Here is a 19,542-nt window from a genome sequence, read left to right as displayed (position 1 = left end):
AGGTGCCCAGCTCTGAAAATCCCCATGGCCACCAGACAAGGCTCACCTTGGAGACAAGGCAAGCTGCACAGCACTGCTCTTGACCAGGCAGGCGGACTCTGCTGCGAAGGGACGGCCCTGCTCGGGATCTCATCTGGTGACTGATTTGCACTGACATGCTGTTCCAATCACAGCAACTTTGCACGATACCAGCTGCTTTTCCGGATGTAGGGAAGAACAGGCCTGACAAATAGGATAGTAAATGCACGTTAAGGACATTACTCCAGAATTCCCAGCTGTTATACTTCCACTGTGAGAATGTAAAGGTATCTTGTTAAAGATGTAACAAAATGTCAGCATTAACAGTTTCATCCTGTTTTCCCTTCTAAGTGCCCAATCCTACAGAGCTTTATTAACACAGGCTGAAATTTCAAGATTTAAAGGCTAACTAAATCCCACTTAAAACTTTCACAAAGGGGATTAACTGGAACTTAGCCGCTGCTTACGCTGCTGTTCGCTTTCTGCATGAGGGGCAGTTCTCATGTTTGTGCCTTTTGGGTTTAAGCTGTAACAGGCTGGCTGGAGCGGAGCTCGCGCCCAGCCCTGTGCGGTGCAGGGCAGCAGTCCGCAGGCAGCTGCTGAGGACAGCAAACCGCACTCTTGCCAGGCTGTGACTCTGCATGCTTGAGCAGAGACAAAGCATCCCCTTCCAGGCATTGCGTTTACTTGCAATTTATAACAGCTAAAAGCACAGGAAAAGTAACTATAACGCCTGTCCAAGGGAGACCAAAACTAACTTTACACATTTCCATACACAGAGAAAGGTCCCATGCAAATAACAACAAACCAGTCCACAACGCCACAGCAAGAGAGGCTCTGGATACAGAGAGCGAACACTGCCTTGGTGCAAGTGAAATGCCAAACGTTCAAAAATACAAACCCAGAGCTTATGAAATTTTCCATATGACATCTGAAATTTAAAAATCATACTGTTCTATTCTGTATATGGCTTAAGAGGAATAAAACTTGTATGTACTGTCATTAGCCTACATATAAGAAAAGATATATATATATAGACATAAAAAGATTTACTTTTTTAGATAAAAAGATTTACTTTTTTAGATAAAAATACCCAATTGAAACTGAATTCCTATGCATTTGATTTCACCCACCTGTGACAAAATGCTGAATGGAAGAACACAGAATACAATAGACAAATTAAACAATTTTCTATTTTATAGAAAGGACAAAGTCACTAAATGGGTTCATTTTTACATTTATTTGACGAAACAGTGTACATAGTGTTAATCTTTGCAGAATAATAATCACGTACACGCACAATGAATGGTTTTGAGACCAGAAGTTAGATACACAGTGTGCAACAACATTGCAGAAACAGTTCTTCCACAGAATGCTTCTATTTCCAGTATTAAAATATATAAAATAGTGTGACCTTTTTATTTATTGTGGTGAGGTAAACATTTCTTCCTTCAAAGCAGTGTGCTTCTATGCACCTTCACGAGGACTGCTAACGACAATACCCTTCTCCTTCATTCAGTCAATAAGTACATACCTAGTGGCATATTTATTGCTATTCTAATGGTCACACATTTTTTCCTTGAGCAATATGTAGAGAAAGGAATGGAGAAGAAAAAACCTACAGTAATTGATGATAGCAACCTATCTATACTATTTGTGTCAAGAGCCAGAGATTAGTGCAGATAATTTATTTTGAATATAACGGTTTTAATGGAAATGTCAAGAAAAATTTATTTACATTTTTCTAAGTAGAACACAGTATTGATTAGAGCCGCTCAAAAATCACAATTAAGAATTTATTAGACAAATTTTTACCTCTCTGCACATTTACAACACCAGATCATAATATCCACTCATTTCTTCACTGTTCAAATTTATTGATGATTTTCAGCATGTAATTCCTGGGCTGAGTGAGATTTGTACCGAGTTCTTTAGTTACACAAGCCATTTGGTATTGTCTTCTGTTCCCTGAATGAATGATTTGTGTAACTAACAGCTTGAATTTTGACTGTTACAAAAGAATATATAATCAAAATAAATCTCAGTCAATATCTGAGTACTGAAACTTAATTTTTTTTCTTGTACATATTTTTACTGATGCCTGAGAAATCAAATATTTTAAAAATTGAAAAGTTCATTTGTGTTTTATTCCCAATAAATCAGAAATGGTTTTGGGAAGATAAATCGATTGAAGAATACTCCATGCTCCTGACAGAAAACTGCTTCTCACCTTATTTTAAAACCTCACAGCAGTGACATACTTAGAAAGAGGTTATTTTAAAAAGTTAGCAGCCATTTTCTTACTGGCAGACACATCCTCCTAGAGCTATCTCTGTATAGCACTGTTACACCTAGAAATACTGCACCTCATTTCCAAAAACTAGAAAATAAAATGAATCACATTTCACTGGTTTATAGGCACAGTATAAGAATGGAAGGTCCTTTCACTACCAACTATTCAATCCCATTTCCTATTGTGAGGTATACTTTGGCATCTACAAAAGAAAATCACCTTAAGGCAAAATGTGTGATTTCTAAAAAAGAAAATAAACATTATTCATTTGAATAAAAATAGATATTGTAAGCACAATTTTTTACATTATTGTAAAATTCCATAAAAATATAAACCCATTATTGGTTTGCTGACTCTTTACAATATAAAAAATGAATGAAAACATTGTGAAATAGGTGGACTACATGTGTTTGATTAAAGAACAATCCTGTTGATAGAAGTCAATATTAATTATTGTATCTTATCATGAGTTTATCAGTGACAAGTTTGGAAGGAAAGCAGAAAAAGAGCTTTATGAAGTGAAGAATTACTTATTACAATTCTGAACAACAAAATTACCAAAATTAGAGGAAAACGTACAAACTTTTTGAGAACACAGCTGCAAAACTTCTGAAGCCTAACTTGCAAGCCTATGGCCTGAGTTTGCCAAGTATCACCAATTAAGCCCACCAACACTGATGACTGCTTAGAAAAACTCCACTAATCCTCTCTGAACTAACAACAGGAATGACATCTTGTGAAACACACACACTTTCCATGAGAACATCTTCAAGTTGTTATTTTTTCGCCACACTAGCTACTGCCTTCTTTGCTGCATCCTCAAGGTCATTGGCAGACGTGATGGGGAGTCCACTTTCATTCAGAATACGCTGGGCTTCATGAACATTTGTTCCTAAAAAAGAACATTGACTATAATTAGTAATTAATATTAATGAATAAATGAGCATCTTCTATTAAATCTCTATTAAAAAAAGCAGTTAATGCTTCAAACTACACATCATTTCAGTTTAACTACAGAATCAGTGAGTGGTTTAGACTGAGCTGAGAAGAAGGAACTCTTAATTTCAACGACAATTTTGACAGACAATGCAAGCTGGTGATAGCCCTTGCATCCACAAGAGGGGCTTTGTGAAGATTAGAAGGTCAATCCAACATCCACCAGAATCAGTCGGGACATCCAGCAAGAGCCGTGGATAATGGATCACGTATCAGGCCTTTAAGACACTCCGAAGATTTAACACATTTATTAGCAACAATCAGCTACAGCTAATCAGCAGTCAGTGAATCAACTATAGCTAAAATTCACCCATGTGAACTGAAAGCTGGAAAATGGGCTATTGGAAGGTAAAGATTTTGGTAATACTGAAAATCTAACTGGTTTTGAGTTGCTATTGAATACATTCACTTTTTTGCACTTCTGCTAAAAAAAGGGAACACAGAGAGTTCTGAAACATTCAGCATGACATCGTTCCCTCCTCTGCTGCTGCAGTTTATTATCCCATGCTGAAGGAGACTGTACAGCCATACAGCACAAGTGCTCCATTTTGTACATAAAGAGCTCAAATTTAGTCAACAGATTACATGCACAGTAAAGGAAAAAACCATAAATCAAAAAAAGATATTTCAGGAAAGCATATTTTTCACACTGTTCACTTGTATAAAAACAAGTGCATCACCTTCCCATTTACTCTAGCTCTTTCTTGGTGGAAAACAAAGACAAACAGAAAATGTGAGTTCTCCAAAGCTTTGATCACTGATATGTTCTGCACCACAGAAGAACTTGGAGTCAGATATCCTACTGAGGAAGCAGAATCCATGCTTTGGGATCACACCGCTAGTCACAAGCACAAGACCCTGAGCTGATCCTCTTTAGGATCACTTCTAGCCCCTTCCTCCACATCAAGTTCCTTGTTCATTTGCCATGTCAAAATGCTTAATTACTTTGTAATTCCTAGACCTAGCAAAATGAATTTTAATTATATTTGGAGCTACACACTAATTATACCCTTAATAATTAACCAAGCAAGGAGCATACTCTTTACTATGCAACTTCCAGAACGCTCATTTTAAAGGGTGATTTGGGGTTTTTGGCAGACTTTATAAAATGTCTGAAATTGTACATCAGAAGTAGAGAAATTCAGAAGTCTGTTTCATCAGCGTGCTCACGTCAGGATTCCCACTCCCAGCACTGAAAGAGACCCAAGACATCTCTGTCGCAGCAGGCCCCAGCACTTTGTGATAGGAGAGGCAGGTGACTGGAAGAGGAATGTGGGACCCCATCTGCTAGCTGTTTAAAAGCACTGGCAGAAGAGGTCATGCTTCCCATCGATACACAAAGGACACACTGTGGGACTTGTGTAGGAAGGTCAAAGACATCTGAAATCTCTGACAGAAGGGGGATTTGGTTGCATAGTAACATCCAGAACTGTACAGGACTTCTCCTACAGAAAAAAGAATATTATGGGCAAAAAAGAGCATAATACTTGCTTTTTTTTCAATCATCCTATATAGTGTAATTGCTAGTACAGAACTGTACAGGGAAGTCAGAAGGCATTACGAAGGTTCTCTTCTCTGTTAAGTTCCTCACATTTGTATAGCAATTCCCATCAAGTCTTGACAGTTTTATCTATTATTTAGATACAAGTGTGATAAACATTTAAAACAGTCAAGGTTGTACCGATCTCTCAGATAGGATTCTACAAGACAAAGTGTTGCAAGGAGAAAAAAATGGAAAGAGGGAAAAATTTTCCTGGAAATTTTCCCACACACAGAAAGATTATGCTGTTTGTGATAGCCACGTATTTAAAACTAACTTTTGCTCTTCACTAAGTGGCCAATATAAATTTACTAACAGGTCAGAGTGGGAACAATACACTGGATCTATTCTGCACTGCATTGATTGCTCTACACACCACTTGTCTAACATGCATTACAAAATCAATACAAAACACAGTCCACTAAGAAGGGAGGGGGGAGTTTATGCAGACAAATGAAAATATGAAAGCTGAAAAAAAAATCTCACTGCAGTCAAAAGAGTAAGGGTACACTTTGTATTTATTAAATAAAATACTGTTTTATAGACAGGCCATACAACTAAATATATTTTTCAGCAAGCATTTCTTTTGCTGTAATTTTCTTCTTTTAATGATCACTTTTTTTCCCATTGTGGTATTTTAGATATATGGAGAATACAGAAATTATAATAAGATCCTGCTGAAAGCAGAGGTAAGAGTTTTAAAATTAAACGTTCAGAAAACACTGGAAACATTTATGAATCTACAAAAGGTATCATCTTATTGCAGTAGACGTTAAAATAAACAAACAAATAATCCCACTATTCTAACATTAACCTCCTGCCACTGGATGGTGTCAGAGAACTGTAAACAGAACCCCATACACAGGCTATCAAAATAACCTGCCCTTCCACCTACCCTGTAGCCGACTGAGAAACGGTGAAAATTCACAGGACTGAAGGCTCTAGGGCTTTTGTGGTTGTTGCTGGGGTTTTTTGTTTGGTTTTGTTTGTTTGTTTGTTTGTTTTAAACTCGACTCTATTAAGGGAATGGCTTTCTGATGAGAAAAAGAAGTTTTTTCCCTCTGACACATCTTACTGTCAATGACACTCCATGGAAAAACAGGAAAGAGGTAATTTTATCAGCAGATACTTTCAGGCTTTTTAATCTAAATATCTTCCTTCTGAAATTTGGGTTCGGAAACAACCTCTCTGTGTACATACAATCGCTCACATTTACACTTCTATTGCCTTGAAATCTCTTCTTTCACTAGCAAAGCGAATCTATTCAACTCATTACCTAAAAATCCTAGTAATAAATATTCTATCTAAGCATGCTTCTATAAATTGTAAGATTATACCAGCACACATTGTTACAAATGAGTCAAGAGGACTGCATAGGTTGAACGAAAACAAACAAATAAAACATCCCCAACCATACTTCAACAGGATTTGATAATGTTCATTTATTCATTTGCACCGTCATCAAACCATTAGGAACAGGCTAAATTGCCACTGTTTAATGCTGACGGCTGGAGAACATGCAAGACTCTGCAATGCCATTTCTAGCTTTTCAGGTAAATAAGATATAAGGGGAGAAGACACAGTTATATACATTTGCTACCTCCTAAGAAATAGAACACTAACGTAAAAAATAATCTGATCTACCCAAAACATTCTGCTATGACAAAATATTTCACAATATGCAGTACGTCTGAGAACATTATTGACGTGAACACATTGTGACCATGTTACATTACCAATAGTAATGGTTCAGCTTTGATAGGCTACACTGATGAGTATATTAAGAGCCCAATTTCACCCCCTGGCATGGATCCAGGTTATGTCATTTCTGCTAGCCCATAAGCTGGAAACTCACAGCCTCTCAGGTCTCAAAGACAGAGGTATTAGAGAATAAGGGACAAGGTTTAAAGTTCATCACTAGCTAATCTTCAGTCAACATTTGATTTGAGGTTTGGCTAGCGATAAGCTTTAAGTAATGATCTTTAGCTAGGGAACCTATAAAGTTTTGGTGGCTCACACATCTTGTAGCTGTTGGCTCTGCTGTCAAGAATAAAACAACTTTCACTTTAAAAATTGTCTCATAAGAGACAATTAAGCCCTTTCTGTTCTGTCCACCCCATTTGCCCTTTTCTATCTTAAACTCTTCCCAAAGAATACTTTAACCTTTTCCCCTGCCCCATGTTTACATCCAAACTGGGAAAGACACAAGCGCATTTAAATTTGTGCTGAATGTTTAAACCCAAGATGTCTGAAGAGGTTGATATGAATAAAGTTCTAAATGTGACTTTGCAATACCCCATTCTTCTCTCTTGATAGGCAATTTGGGATACTAAAAATCACAGGCATACATACTAAACCATATTTTTGAGCAAGATACACAAATTGGAGCAAAATTTCACTTATGTGTAAAAGATTTCTGAACATATTAAAAAAATCATTAGACTGAAGAACACAGAAGATCACAAATCACATGGCTGAAAATATAATACGAAACTTTGGATTCAGACATTTGAATAAAAGCCAACTTGCTTCTAGCTGCATTTCAACATATTAAGTAGTTCTAATTCCTCCTGATTCTTCTTGTCCTATGACCACAGAAGCAGAGAATTAATTTGTTGAAAGAGAGAGAATATAAAATTTCTAGCATAGGAAGAGGACTTCTAATTCACAGTTCTTTTTTATTCTTTCCTCTTCTCATCTAACTCTGAGCTACATAAATGAGAAACAAGGTTTGGCTTCCATTCAGCACTGCTAGTTAGTTTTCACAAAACTTAATTGAAGTACATTACATTTTAAAGGGGGAAAAATGCTGCATAAAACCAGCAGAAGTTAGTTTTCTACATCTGTAAAAGATAAAATTTGGAATATGTGGTTTCTCCATTTGTCCATGAGCTTTTTAAACAACAATAATCCCACATCTCAGCTGGTGAATTCTTTACTGATAAGGCAAGTAAATACATGTAATTATAAAGTTACCATTTTCAAAGAGGAGAGTAATCCTTTCTTTATCCACTGGTAAAACAGCTTGTAATTATTATACAACTGAGAACAAAGATTTGTCCACAGAATCCTGCTAAATCAAGACAGATTTGACTGATTAAAACTCTAGTCATCAAGACATTTGTAATACAGTGCATGCGGGTAAAGAGTCTTTAAAGTACAGGTCACAAATCTGTTAGATTTATGGGAAAAAATCATGATCCTTCTGTTGGAAAAATGTTCAAAATGGGAATCAAAAACAGTGCTTGTCCTTTTTTCTCCTTTTGAAGTGTAAAATGTTATTGGTGACGTTTTAAAAAGTCTTGGGTAGCCTTATTACTTCCACAGTACTCATTATTAATTCAAAATCCTTCTATGTTTGGATAACCCGGTATGAGTTCAAAGAAGAACAACGAAGATGATTAAGGATCCAGAGGGATTGATTTCTGAGGAAAGATTAAAAGAACCAAATATCTATCTATCTATCTATCTATCTATCTATCTATCTCTCTCTCTCTCTATCTATCTATCTATAGCTTGGCTGGGTGATTAAGGAGGCAGAGAAAGCAGGAGTTACAAGCTAAAAATTTCTAAGTACAACATCTGAAGGCTGGAAACATCATAGCTCTTCATTTAGGATGAATTGATGGGTAACACTAGGAATAAGAGGAGGAATTAAAAAACTTTTAAGATTAATATTATGCAAAAGGGAGAGTTTGCTGTATTATACTGGGACAGTTTCCTAGAGAAAACATGGTATCACCATCTCTGGAGTCAGCAACTAGTCTAGGAGAAGCATTATTACAAACCAGGTAAAGAGTAACCAATCATGGGAAGATGACCAAGAAAAGATGTTTGCATTAAAATCTGTGTTAGACATTCTGAAGATTCATCTTCAGCCTCTGTGGATGAAGCAGCACACGACTCTCATAAAGGTCGCAGGCACAAGAGGAACAGGCACCATGCAGTCACCTCTGCAGGGCTTTGTGCAACCCCCAAGCAGAAGCACTCCTGCTCCACGCCTTCTCTTCCAGACAAACTCCACAGTGCAGTAGCACCGGGACTCTCCTCGTTCAGCCCAGGGACTGCTTTGCCTCTTGCAATCTCCCAGAAATCACATTTTAAAAAAAAAAAGCACCCTTAACTTGTGTACAATCATGGAAGTATTGCAAGTACTGGAGAAAGGTCAAGAAAACCCAGTGGCAGACCTAGCAGACTGCAATTTAAAATAAGCAAGTTGATTTTCTTGTTTCTCTTACACCAGTTTCAAATATTGCAATAGAAACAACTTGCAACTATCTTGTACATAAGGAAAACTAACATCTTTTCCAATATCTTAACTTAAAAAATAACAGCTACAATAGATGAGAAGTCTTGCAGATCTGACAGATAAACTTTTTCCCAGCTATGACAGACAGGAAAAGTTTTTTGCTATGACGAAAAGCTAAACAACATTGCCTAGAGCTGATAAACAATGAAATTTTATATTATGAAACTTTCCTGCTTCTAACCAACATCCATCAGTCTCTCCTTCATCTGTATTAAACTATCTACTCACTCTCTTAAGGCGTTTAGTGGTGCTTGCATCATCCAAAGAAAATTTTCACAATTTGTTTCTAAAATCCATTTTAGGGTATTCAAATTTTCCTGCACTTACCACAGCAAAAGTCTACCCATGTTAAACCAAGAATGCACTCTGGAAACTGTTCGAACCCTGCAGTGAAACGCACAGCAGAACTTTTACAGGACAAAATTGCATGTCACAGGCTGTGGTCTCCCCTGACATGAACTACGTATCGTGTAATGTAGCGTGAGAATGAGGGATGGGAAAACCTTGCTTTCTCATGAAAGGCAAAACAAGTGTCCCCCCTAACCAAAGGGCTTGATGGGTAATCTGCATCTTCATGAGTCCTGGTGACTTTATTTTCTGAAAAGGAAAAAGTCTGTGTATTCAGAACTTTTTTCCTCCCCCTCTATCATAGTGTTAAAAAACACCTTATTGTTTTGTATCTCAGATACATAAAAGGATGAATTTCCTCCTTTCACCACCAATGCTGAGTGATAGGACATTTTATGCTCTTTACACACACCCAGACATGAAGATTGATGTCTTTGAGGAACAGGCCTTAAAAAAAAAAAAAAAAAAAAAAAAACCAAAACAAAAAACCCAACCAAACAAAAAAAACCAGAAAAACCTCCATTTTCCAAACCTACATAGCGAAAAATAAATGTTTTAAGCTTATCAGAGTTATGTGCCTATTTCAATCAAAGCTCTTTTTCGTTCAATGGCAGAAGAAGACTCTCCCTTCCTCCTTCAGGGTACTTGTCAGAAATTAGAGGCAGAACTCCATATCCACTGCCATTATATTAAAGCCAATAACTGCCAAAGGGCGCTCTTCCTTACCTCTCTATTGCTTTTTTGTTTCCAGTTTAACAATGCTGGATGTACTAAAAAAATATTCCTTACCATCACCAAATCTTCTGTTTTTGAATGGATTTTAGCTGGATTGGATATTTGGGCAGAAGAACATGTTACTCTCACAAATACTGTTTCTAACATCTTTTAATTATGATATTGGAGTAAATTTAAGAAAACTGTATGTTGCTACAGGTTTAGCAATAATGGAATTGCATTCAGTAAAAATCATTTGAAAAAGAAATACCTTCCAGTAAACAGAAACTTGCATCAAATAATTTCTATTTGCAGTGCAAATGTTACAAGCAAAACCATAATGCTTTCTCTGCAAAATTTCATTGCTTCAAGTATGACCAGGGACCAGGAATACAGAAATATGTAAGGAAAGAGTTTATTGACTTCAGGTCATGCTATGGATGAAGAATTGGACATATTCTTATTGTGTGGGACTAATCTGTTCAGAGCTTAAAGATCGAAGAAAGCTGAAGTGGATTACTGTGCACCTGAGGGACGATTTTTGTCTGAAACCATTAGCACTCACCTTCCAGTCTGACCACCAGAGGTACTTTCAGCTCAAGCTCTCGGCAAGCTTTGGTAATACCATTGGCTATAATGGCACAGTTCACGATCCCACCAAAAATGTTTACAAGTATTGCTTCAACCTGTAGGAAAGAAACAGAGTAGGAAATAGGTGGCGGTTTTGTTTGTGTTTTGTTTTGGCTTTGGTTTTTAAATAAACACAGGTAAAATATCCAAACCAGGGTACAAATTCCCCTCTGTCAGGCAGGTTCTCATTTATGGAAGGCACAAGCTTCACCTCTGTACTCAAGAGACCTTGATTCTGAGTCTATTGTTTCTGTAGTCTGTAGCAGTGATTAATTGCCTTGGTCTAAACTGGCATAGTAATTAATGTCATAAACACATTATTACACAGAAAAGGGGAATTTCTACTGGTAAGTATAAATAAAAAGAGATTAAGCAATCTATATTTTGGATTTTTTTAATGTATTGAATAATCATCAGAGGTTGGAGCTCAGAAAACACAGTGTATGAATGTGTGGATGCACATGCAATGAAATATTCATGTGGACACTTCACAAAACAATCTGGATATGCACTTTATCATAAGCAGTACAGAGGAAAAGGTAATATACTTGCCCTGACTTGATAAAGAGGAGTAAAAATCCCTTCTAATTAACAAGGAGAGGCATGTAATGAAGAACATTCATTACAACAGATTGATAACCTCAAAAAACTGCTATTCATCAGTTTCTGGAAACTGAAATTCCTGCACCCAATTCGCAGTTAAATTACCTTTCACAACATACAAGACTAATACATACAAGACACTAATATGGTTTCTTTCATACTTGGTAAGGTAGTATAATATTGAACCCAAGTTTATATATTAGGCTTCCCACCACAGCTTATTAAGTCAAGGGGGACACCATACGGATGCAGCTATGCTGTTTCTCATTCCATAGTGGGGCTAATCCACAACATTCGGGGTACTCTACAATAAGCTTCACTGGGTGTCACAAACAAGCTTTGCCAGAATCATGTTGACTCAAAAGAAGACAAGATAAAGAGGGGATTAGTTTTGAAGGAATGAAATATCACTGGATTTCACTTGTGCATGATGTCAACCACAATTATGCTTAACTCATTGCACAAGATGAACAGATTCACTTTGCCCACCTCCAGGTAGCGAGACTCATACCAGCACCAAGAAAATTCCCTGCAGTCATGCATGTTTATAGCTCTGTACAATCAGGTTTAATATTTCTCTGCAGACAAAATGTGACAATTAACTCCTGTGACGTGCAGTCACCCACACAGATTGAAAGCTCACCACTGGTAGTAATACTGCCATCCACAACGCAGCAATAAAAAGAAAAAAATCTCAACAAATACTTTGCTTCCCACATGAAATCAGCTCACCAATATCCTTCAGTAGTACCCTAAACTGCAAAAGCAACCTTTACTGTAAACATATGCTGCGTTTACATTGCAGTATAGAACTCCAATGCTAGCAGAACAGTCATAAAAAGAAGATGGCAATGGGACTACCTTGTTGACATCTCTCTCATCACCTGCTGCTGCTTCCAGCTCCAAGACTTCTCATGATGCTGCCCAAAAGCGGCCAGAACAGCTCCCATCTGACCATATGGGACACAGCACCATTTTCTCTTCTCAAGCTTATTAGACACCAACTCTTTCATCTAGTTTTTCAGTGCTGATATGCTAGGATGCTGCCTGCCCTGCTACTTTTCTCCTCTTACTATTTGCATTGGGGTCATCCAATTAAGATTTGCTCACTCTTCTGGGCATCCTGATAGTATAAACAGAATTCTCATGTGCATTTTCAAAGCACAAAACATCTCTAACGCTTTATAAGTGGAACAATAATTAATAATAAACTCCCTTAAAAATCCTGATATCCAAATTTCTCCCTCTGAAATTAGGTACGATGATTTGGTACACATGACACCAACTGCTCCAGGTCATAGAGCCTGCACAGTAACAGCCTGCATATGGCTCATGACATGGCTTCCTTATCACAGACAGAGCACATTAGGTATCAGAAGGAAATTAATAATCTGGTTAAATCAAAACATAGAATTTAATTGATTTTATAACTCCTTCTTACAGTTTAGACATCGGCCAACACTTTAATGTCATGTTAAATGCATGCGTTTACCAGTCTAGGGTTTTCTGGATATTAAGTTGGTGATGCCATTGCAATTATTTATTTCACCTTTGTGTTGTTCTAAAATCCTTAACTTTGTAGAATCTACCAACAGTGAAACCTTAGAAGGCCCCTTCTCTGCCTTGCTCCTACTGCTTGTGCACATGCAAACATTCTTGGCATTAGGAGGTAAAAACACATGAAAAAATCAAGCTCTTCAAACTCTTACCATATTAACCCTTATGGCAGAGACATATCTATGCAAAGCACTTTGATGTTAAAATATACTAGTGAAGGATTCTACCAGCAGGACAAGCCACAGACACTGTTCCGCCCTTTCTAATACACGCTCCTAATTCAGGGACATTGCACCAGGCATGTGACAGATCAACTTAACCAAGTGTGTTTACATTATTAGAGATAAGGAGGAGGATTTTATGCCCAGTACAGATATTTTAATTCCTAGTGCAGACATACTCATTTAAGGATCTGCTTTTCAGCTTTCAAGCTGAATTCTAATCAGGTCTTCTAATCCATTGGCAGCAAAAGGAAAAAAAAAGTTGAAGGAAATTAGATGCAGCTTGGATAATTGATGTTTGTATGCTTGGCTTTAATAAAAATACACTGTTAAATTAGAGAGGAGTCTAAAAGGATTCAATCAATAAGAAACTGAATCAGGTAGAGAATTCAATCTTGGGTTTTATTGTAATCTTGCAAATAAGACGAAAGATCAGTCCAAATGATGCTGAGATTCACTTTAACTCCACTGAAATTTGTGAACATTGTTTATATATGCTTCTGTAGCCTGACTAGATCTTGCATTTCCAGCTGAAAGAACTTTAACATTCAGACCCAGTAGATGGATGAAAAGGTTTTCAGTATTTCATGTGCACAGAGAACGCACAATATCTGTATTATTTAAGTCTATAAGAAAAATAAACCTCCCATTGTATACCAGATTCTTCACATATTAACATGGTCACTATCTAATGCATATGGACTATTAGACATTCTAAGGAGAGGGCAAACTGTCTACATATAAGACAGGTTACTTGATAGCATTATTATTCTAATAACCATTTTTACCCAAGAGCATGCCTTATAAAACTATTTTGTATTTCAGCAACATTATTAAGGAAACTAAAGATAGCAGTACCTCCACAGGTTAGGTTCTTTCCATCCACCAAAACAACTGACAGATGTGGAATCACTATCAAATGTATTTGTAGCTGATTATGGACTCCTCTGGAGAAGTGAGGGAACCCACAACAGCATGAAGACATCACCATCAATAGTGGCAACAGCCTGCAGTCTGCCAGGTCTAAGCACCAATGCTGGGAAGCAAAAGTGATAGCAACTAAGCAAGTGCTGCATTATCACTGTCTTCATGCTAGATACGGTGTTGAATCTTTGCAAATACTGGAATACTCATTAATCCCACAGCTCCTAAATACTATATGCATATATATGCAGACACACAGATAGACTTTTCTCTCTTTATGTAAGAAATTAGATACATTTATGTATAGCTATATAAAATCTATGTTGCTTTATTAATAAAACTAACAGTTTTCATTTACAGTGACTTTTTGTTAAAGTGAGCCTTGACAAAGCCTGCAATTCTGCTTTGAATGTTTGGCACCAAAAAAACCCCACCCCAAATAAGTGTAATCGTATACTAACTGAAGTAACGGTGCTAGGAGATTACTGTTAGAATTGTATTGGATCACCGACATAATCCACAAGGCTGCCAGGTTCCACGCAGCTAAGGGTATTTTACGTACAGCAGAAGCAGCTTTAGCATACCTGCCTGCACTCTAAAAAATAGATATAGGGTGTGTGCATTTACAATATTTTCTTTTTTTTTTTCTCTAAAATGTTCTTAGCCTTAACAAAATGCACACTGACATCTGATCATCATACACTTAAGGATTAATACAGGCAGCACCTATAAAGCATTCCACCTTTCCTACAGCCCATTTATAAATCTATACACAGGATGTCTCGCTGTCTGCAGCCGCTGCATTCCAGTCTGCTGAATATCCTTTATAGTCCACACTGACACTACAAGTTCTGTACACAAAATCAGAGAGGACAAAAAGTTGATGTGTGCGAGTTGTTATTTCTCTTACATTTTCCACCTTTGTTATTACCACAGAACAATTACAACAGGCTTAGGATGGCAATGCGCTGTAGTACTGAACAATGGCAGATACTTCATACAAGGTAAAGCTCTGAATCTCACATAAAACAAACATCCAAACATGAATGCAATTAACTTAGGCTGAGGTTTCATAATCATTTGAAGATGATCTAAGTATGGGCAGCCACCAAAGAAGCTGTCTTGCTTTCCCCCTCCCTCCCCCTGCACATAAACACCCCTCTCCTGTGCTTGTATCAGCATCTGAGCCACGCAGATGCCAAAGCAGCTCCTGGATCCAACTGACCCTGCAGACACATGAGCACTGGCCCTGAAGTGAGGAAGAACCCCCAACGTGCTGTTAGGACCCGGGATAAGGTGGGAATGCGGAAGCCAGCTGTGAAACCACTTCTTTAGCTATTGTCTTTCAGGATCAGAATGAATATTACTTATGTACAAAAACGTGAGGCCAGAAATACAACTAGAGAACTGCCCAATAAAAATCAAACCCCACATCACCAAGACCATGATTGTACAGCACAGAGCTCTTGTGAATACTACTGAAAATGTATACTAGAACATAAGTGTGGTTTTTTAAATATGTGTTTTAAAATACATGTTTTAACAAAATATTTCAGGATGGCTGACATAAAGATAGCTCAAAACCATAATTATTCCAACATTCAGATCCCTTTAATCAAAGTTCCTGCTAGTGTATTTTTTTATGAGAAGCTCTTTCAAAAAAACCCCCCACATTATCTCATCTGATGACAGCAGGAAAGACTTGCGACAGTTTTCCAACTATTAGCAGTGTCAGATGCATGCCTTGTGACTTTGTATGCATCTTTTCCCTTATATGCACACACAGATGCATGAACACTCACACAGTGAACTATAAATATTATTATAAAATCACCGATGTAATCTCTGACCTTGCTGTAAATTGTTGCTCTGAAGCTCAATCCATTTATTTTAGTTGAAAACAAGCTATTCAGCAACTGTCAGTAAAACTACATCTGCAGCAAATTAAAAGCTACACTACAAAGAACTTGCTTAGTTTGCTTTGATTGAAATCTGAAAAAACCCCCACCTTTACATTTCAAGCTAACTGAATTCATTTATTGACCACTCCTAACTCTTTCATCAGCTAAAAGTGTACCCAGACAGTATGAAGCAGACTGTATTGTCAAGTTTCTTCTGCAGGACGCCACAGGTCACATCTACATGGAAGACAGTGGGTTTGCATGGTACAGCTGGCAAACATGTTCCCGTGTGGAGGCTTCTAGCATTTTTTAAATACTGCATTTTTAAATAAAACATGTATCATGTCTCCCAATCCTTCTGGTCAGTGGGGTCTAATTTTGTATCTGCAAAACCACATTCTTTTACCAAACTGAACCACTGAATTGCCAGAAAATAAACAAGAAAAGCAAGCCAGCAGCATAATGCTAGGCATTTGTTTCTTCTCTCCTTCCTTCAACATAATAAACACCAGTGGAAGGACGATATCTCAAATCACTCAAACATATCAAAGAATGTGGGGAAGCTGACATTGCAGGATATTGGGACACAAGCACTGAAGATGCAGACGTATTCCCAGATCATGGAGGGAAAGTAAAGGGGCTGTAAACCTACAGCTGGATCAGATGTTCAGTACTGCAAACATACACAGGCCTGATAAGCACTGTCATTTAAGACTTATATTCCCAATCTGATCTTCAGAGATGCTTAGCACCCAGGGAATCCCAGTTAAAAAGAAGGGTATTCACCACTTCTAAAATCAGATATCCAGGTTGCAGTTTGGCCTTGCAAAGATCCATTGGCCTTCATCACGGTGATAGGCAAAAGCTTCTTTCTCACAGAGCTGGAAGATTGTGGGAACCTTTACCAACAGCAAAGCATCAGGAACTGCTGCAGTTTAGAGATGTGCAAGGCAAGATACACTTACATGAACACAAATTTGCCAGGACTAGAGAATCCCAGGAACATGTATTTAATTAGTTACAGGTAAGGAAGGAACATTCTCTCAACTTTTTAGCAGCTACATGTTGCTTTTATAAAGAAGGAAATCTTCAGCACGGCAAGAAGAAAGTGAGTCTCCTTGTTATTTGTTTTGGAAACACAGCCACCGAGGCAGAGAGGTGAGGACATTTTCCAAACCCTTTGGAGATGGTTGAGTTTACCTGGATTACAATTAAAATGTTCTTGTGTCCCAGACAAAGATCTATTCCCTATGCCTTTTAAGATGTAGGTAGCAATACTAAGAAAAAAACCAAACCACTGGGTAAAATGGGATACATAGTTCTTCATTTTGAATCTAATAAGGTGCATTTAATCCTTCCTATTGTTCCATTGGTCTTTATTATTCGTTCATTCACAGTTTACAAAATTTGTTTCAATGTGAAAGAAGCAGATTATCTCCAACTCTCAATACAATGTAATAAAATGTAATAAAACACAGATGCCATACACTTGCGTCTTCACTCTATATCTTTCTGCTCCAACAGATAAGTCAGATACAAACATTTTAAAATGTCTCTATATTATTATAAGTTGGACCGCAGGTCAAATGTAACTTTTTCTTATCCAGTTTTGAAATATTACTCTAATCCTCTAGCTTTTTGTATAAGACAACATTTATGGTTCATTTGAAAATAAAGATTAAACCTACCGTATCAGAGCAGTATGAAAGATTTACAAACACAAAAAAAATTGCTTAAAATATCCACTAGAGGACAGTGCAATTCAATGTGGAAAAGGAATATAAAAATCCCCTTGGAGAGATGAGCAGGGTTATTTTTTCTACTTAAAACCAAGCTATCTCATTTTACTTTACAAAAATGATGCAAAATATCATTTTGCCTCTTTGGGATGGAATTTTGAAAGTCTGAAGGTGATACATTTAAGGAGGTTGAATCAACAAAAACCAAGCAAGAAAGCTTGCAGTCAGGTGAAGAAATACTGATACAATGCAATTTTGAATGTTTTTTACTATTTTAAAATAGGTCAAGGTTTAAAATTCACTGGTAATGCACCCTTATGCCACAGCAGGAGGAACTGATGAATCCCCAAAACAAAATTAAGATTTTCTGTTTGGGGGGACTGGCTGACAGGTAGGAAAAGTAGATTAAGGATTTTCTCCAAGCTATTTTTGGCCTGTATTTAAGAGGTTCCTGAGGAATGCAAGTCTCACCAAGAGCGAACGCCCTGTTTCCGCTAGATCCAGTTGTCGTATGTTAAGCCCTTTTCTTGAATGGCTGGTGAGATGGCAGCATCTGGCCTGCATACCAGCACTGGGGGAAGTTCTTTCAGCAATGCGACTTCTTTGGTGCCATGCTAAGAGTCCCAGGTACCATATTTTTGCAAAATCAAAACTTTGTGGCTTCAGTTTCTGATGTGCTAAAACAGTCAGACTACAGTCTTCAGTCTTTCCTGCTTATAGCAAATTCAGGATCTAGAACAGGATACAATTTTATTGGCTTTTGCTGCTTTGAAAATGATTCAGGAACAATCCTCCACTAATTGACCAGATTCAGATTGTGGCCTTTTGATGGGGTAAGAAAAACATGCAGGTAAGCAGGGTTGGTAGCAGGGAGAGCTCTGGTGCCCTCCGATACCAAAGACAGCTCTCAGAATGGACCACCAGGAACATCTCTGTCCTGGGATTTTGTCTTACTCCTCTGTAGCACTGATATAAGAAAAATATTAAGGGATCAGAGCTCATTAAATTAATGGTATGAGATGAAACAAGGACTGGCAAATTTCTTTTAATTTCCTCTTTGTGCACCCAGAACCAGAGGTGCACAAATGTGGTGCATGTTTAGGTCTGATTTGGGGGATTTTATTCTAGCAAAAACAAGATGCACCCATGCCACCACTCTTGTAGACATGCACTGCAGTAAGCACTGGTCATTAAGTACTTAGGGAATTCATGTTATTTGACTGTACCACATTAGCATGGTAAGTTATAGATACCCTCCAAATCCACTCATCCAAGATAATTTATACAGTAGCATGACTGCAGGTAGCTCTTCCACACCAGCAAAGTCTATTAAAATTGATCCAATATTTGCTGAATTTTGCCTCTGCACTTCAGATTAATTTCTCAAAGGCACATAGTACAGTTTCTTAACATTCTTAGTATCTGAAGTTCAAATTAGATTTTTGCTAAACAATAATCAGCTTTCTGAAAAATAACGTAGCAATGTGATCATCATTTAAGCAATGTGATACAACAGGTAGCACGTGTTCCTGTTATTTCAGCAACATGCTATGCCCTGGGGTGCATCTGTGTACAGTTTCATCATATTTTATGATGTGTTAAAAGGCAAAAGGCCAAACGATTTTAAATCATTTGAACTCAACAAATGCAATATTCCTCAAAAGAGGGAGTACCTGGAGAACATGGACATATGATAAAAATGGAGCTGGTGCAGTACATAATCCACAGCATGGGTTGCTGTCAGATGAA

The 19,542-nt window shown here is 37.5% G+C and overlaps 1 protein-coding gene across 1 annotated transcript in view; it reads right to left on the bottom strand.

Annotated features, from left to right (window-relative positions):
- Positions 1 to 1,239: 1,239 nt before the first annotated feature.
- The window catches only part of SUCLG2 (succinate-CoA ligase GDP-forming subunit beta), a 135,393-nt gene continuing 117,090 nt past the window's right edge, over positions 1,240 to 19,542 (bottom strand). The window contains exons 10-11 of the mRNA XM_075514001.1: positions 10,784 to 10,904; positions 1,240 to 3,203 (exon numbers count right to left, since the gene is read on the bottom strand). Coding sequence (XP_075370116.1) covers positions 3,088 to 3,203; positions 10,784 to 10,904 — 237 coding nt within the window. The 3' untranslated portion in view covers positions 1,240 to 3,087. The remainder of the gene's footprint in view (positions 3,204 to 10,783; positions 10,905 to 19,542) is intronic.

Source organism: Mycteria americana, chromosome 11, assembly GCF_035582795.1.
Source record: "Mycteria americana isolate JAX WOST 10 ecotype Jacksonville Zoo and Gardens chromosome 11, USCA_MyAme_1.0, whole genome shotgun sequence".
Taxonomy (NCBI): domain Eukaryota; kingdom Metazoa; phylum Chordata; class Aves; order Ciconiiformes; family Ciconiidae; genus Mycteria; species Mycteria americana.
The sequence above is the reverse complement of the archived record's forward strand: the minus strand, read 5'-3'. Positions and strand labels throughout refer to the sequence as shown.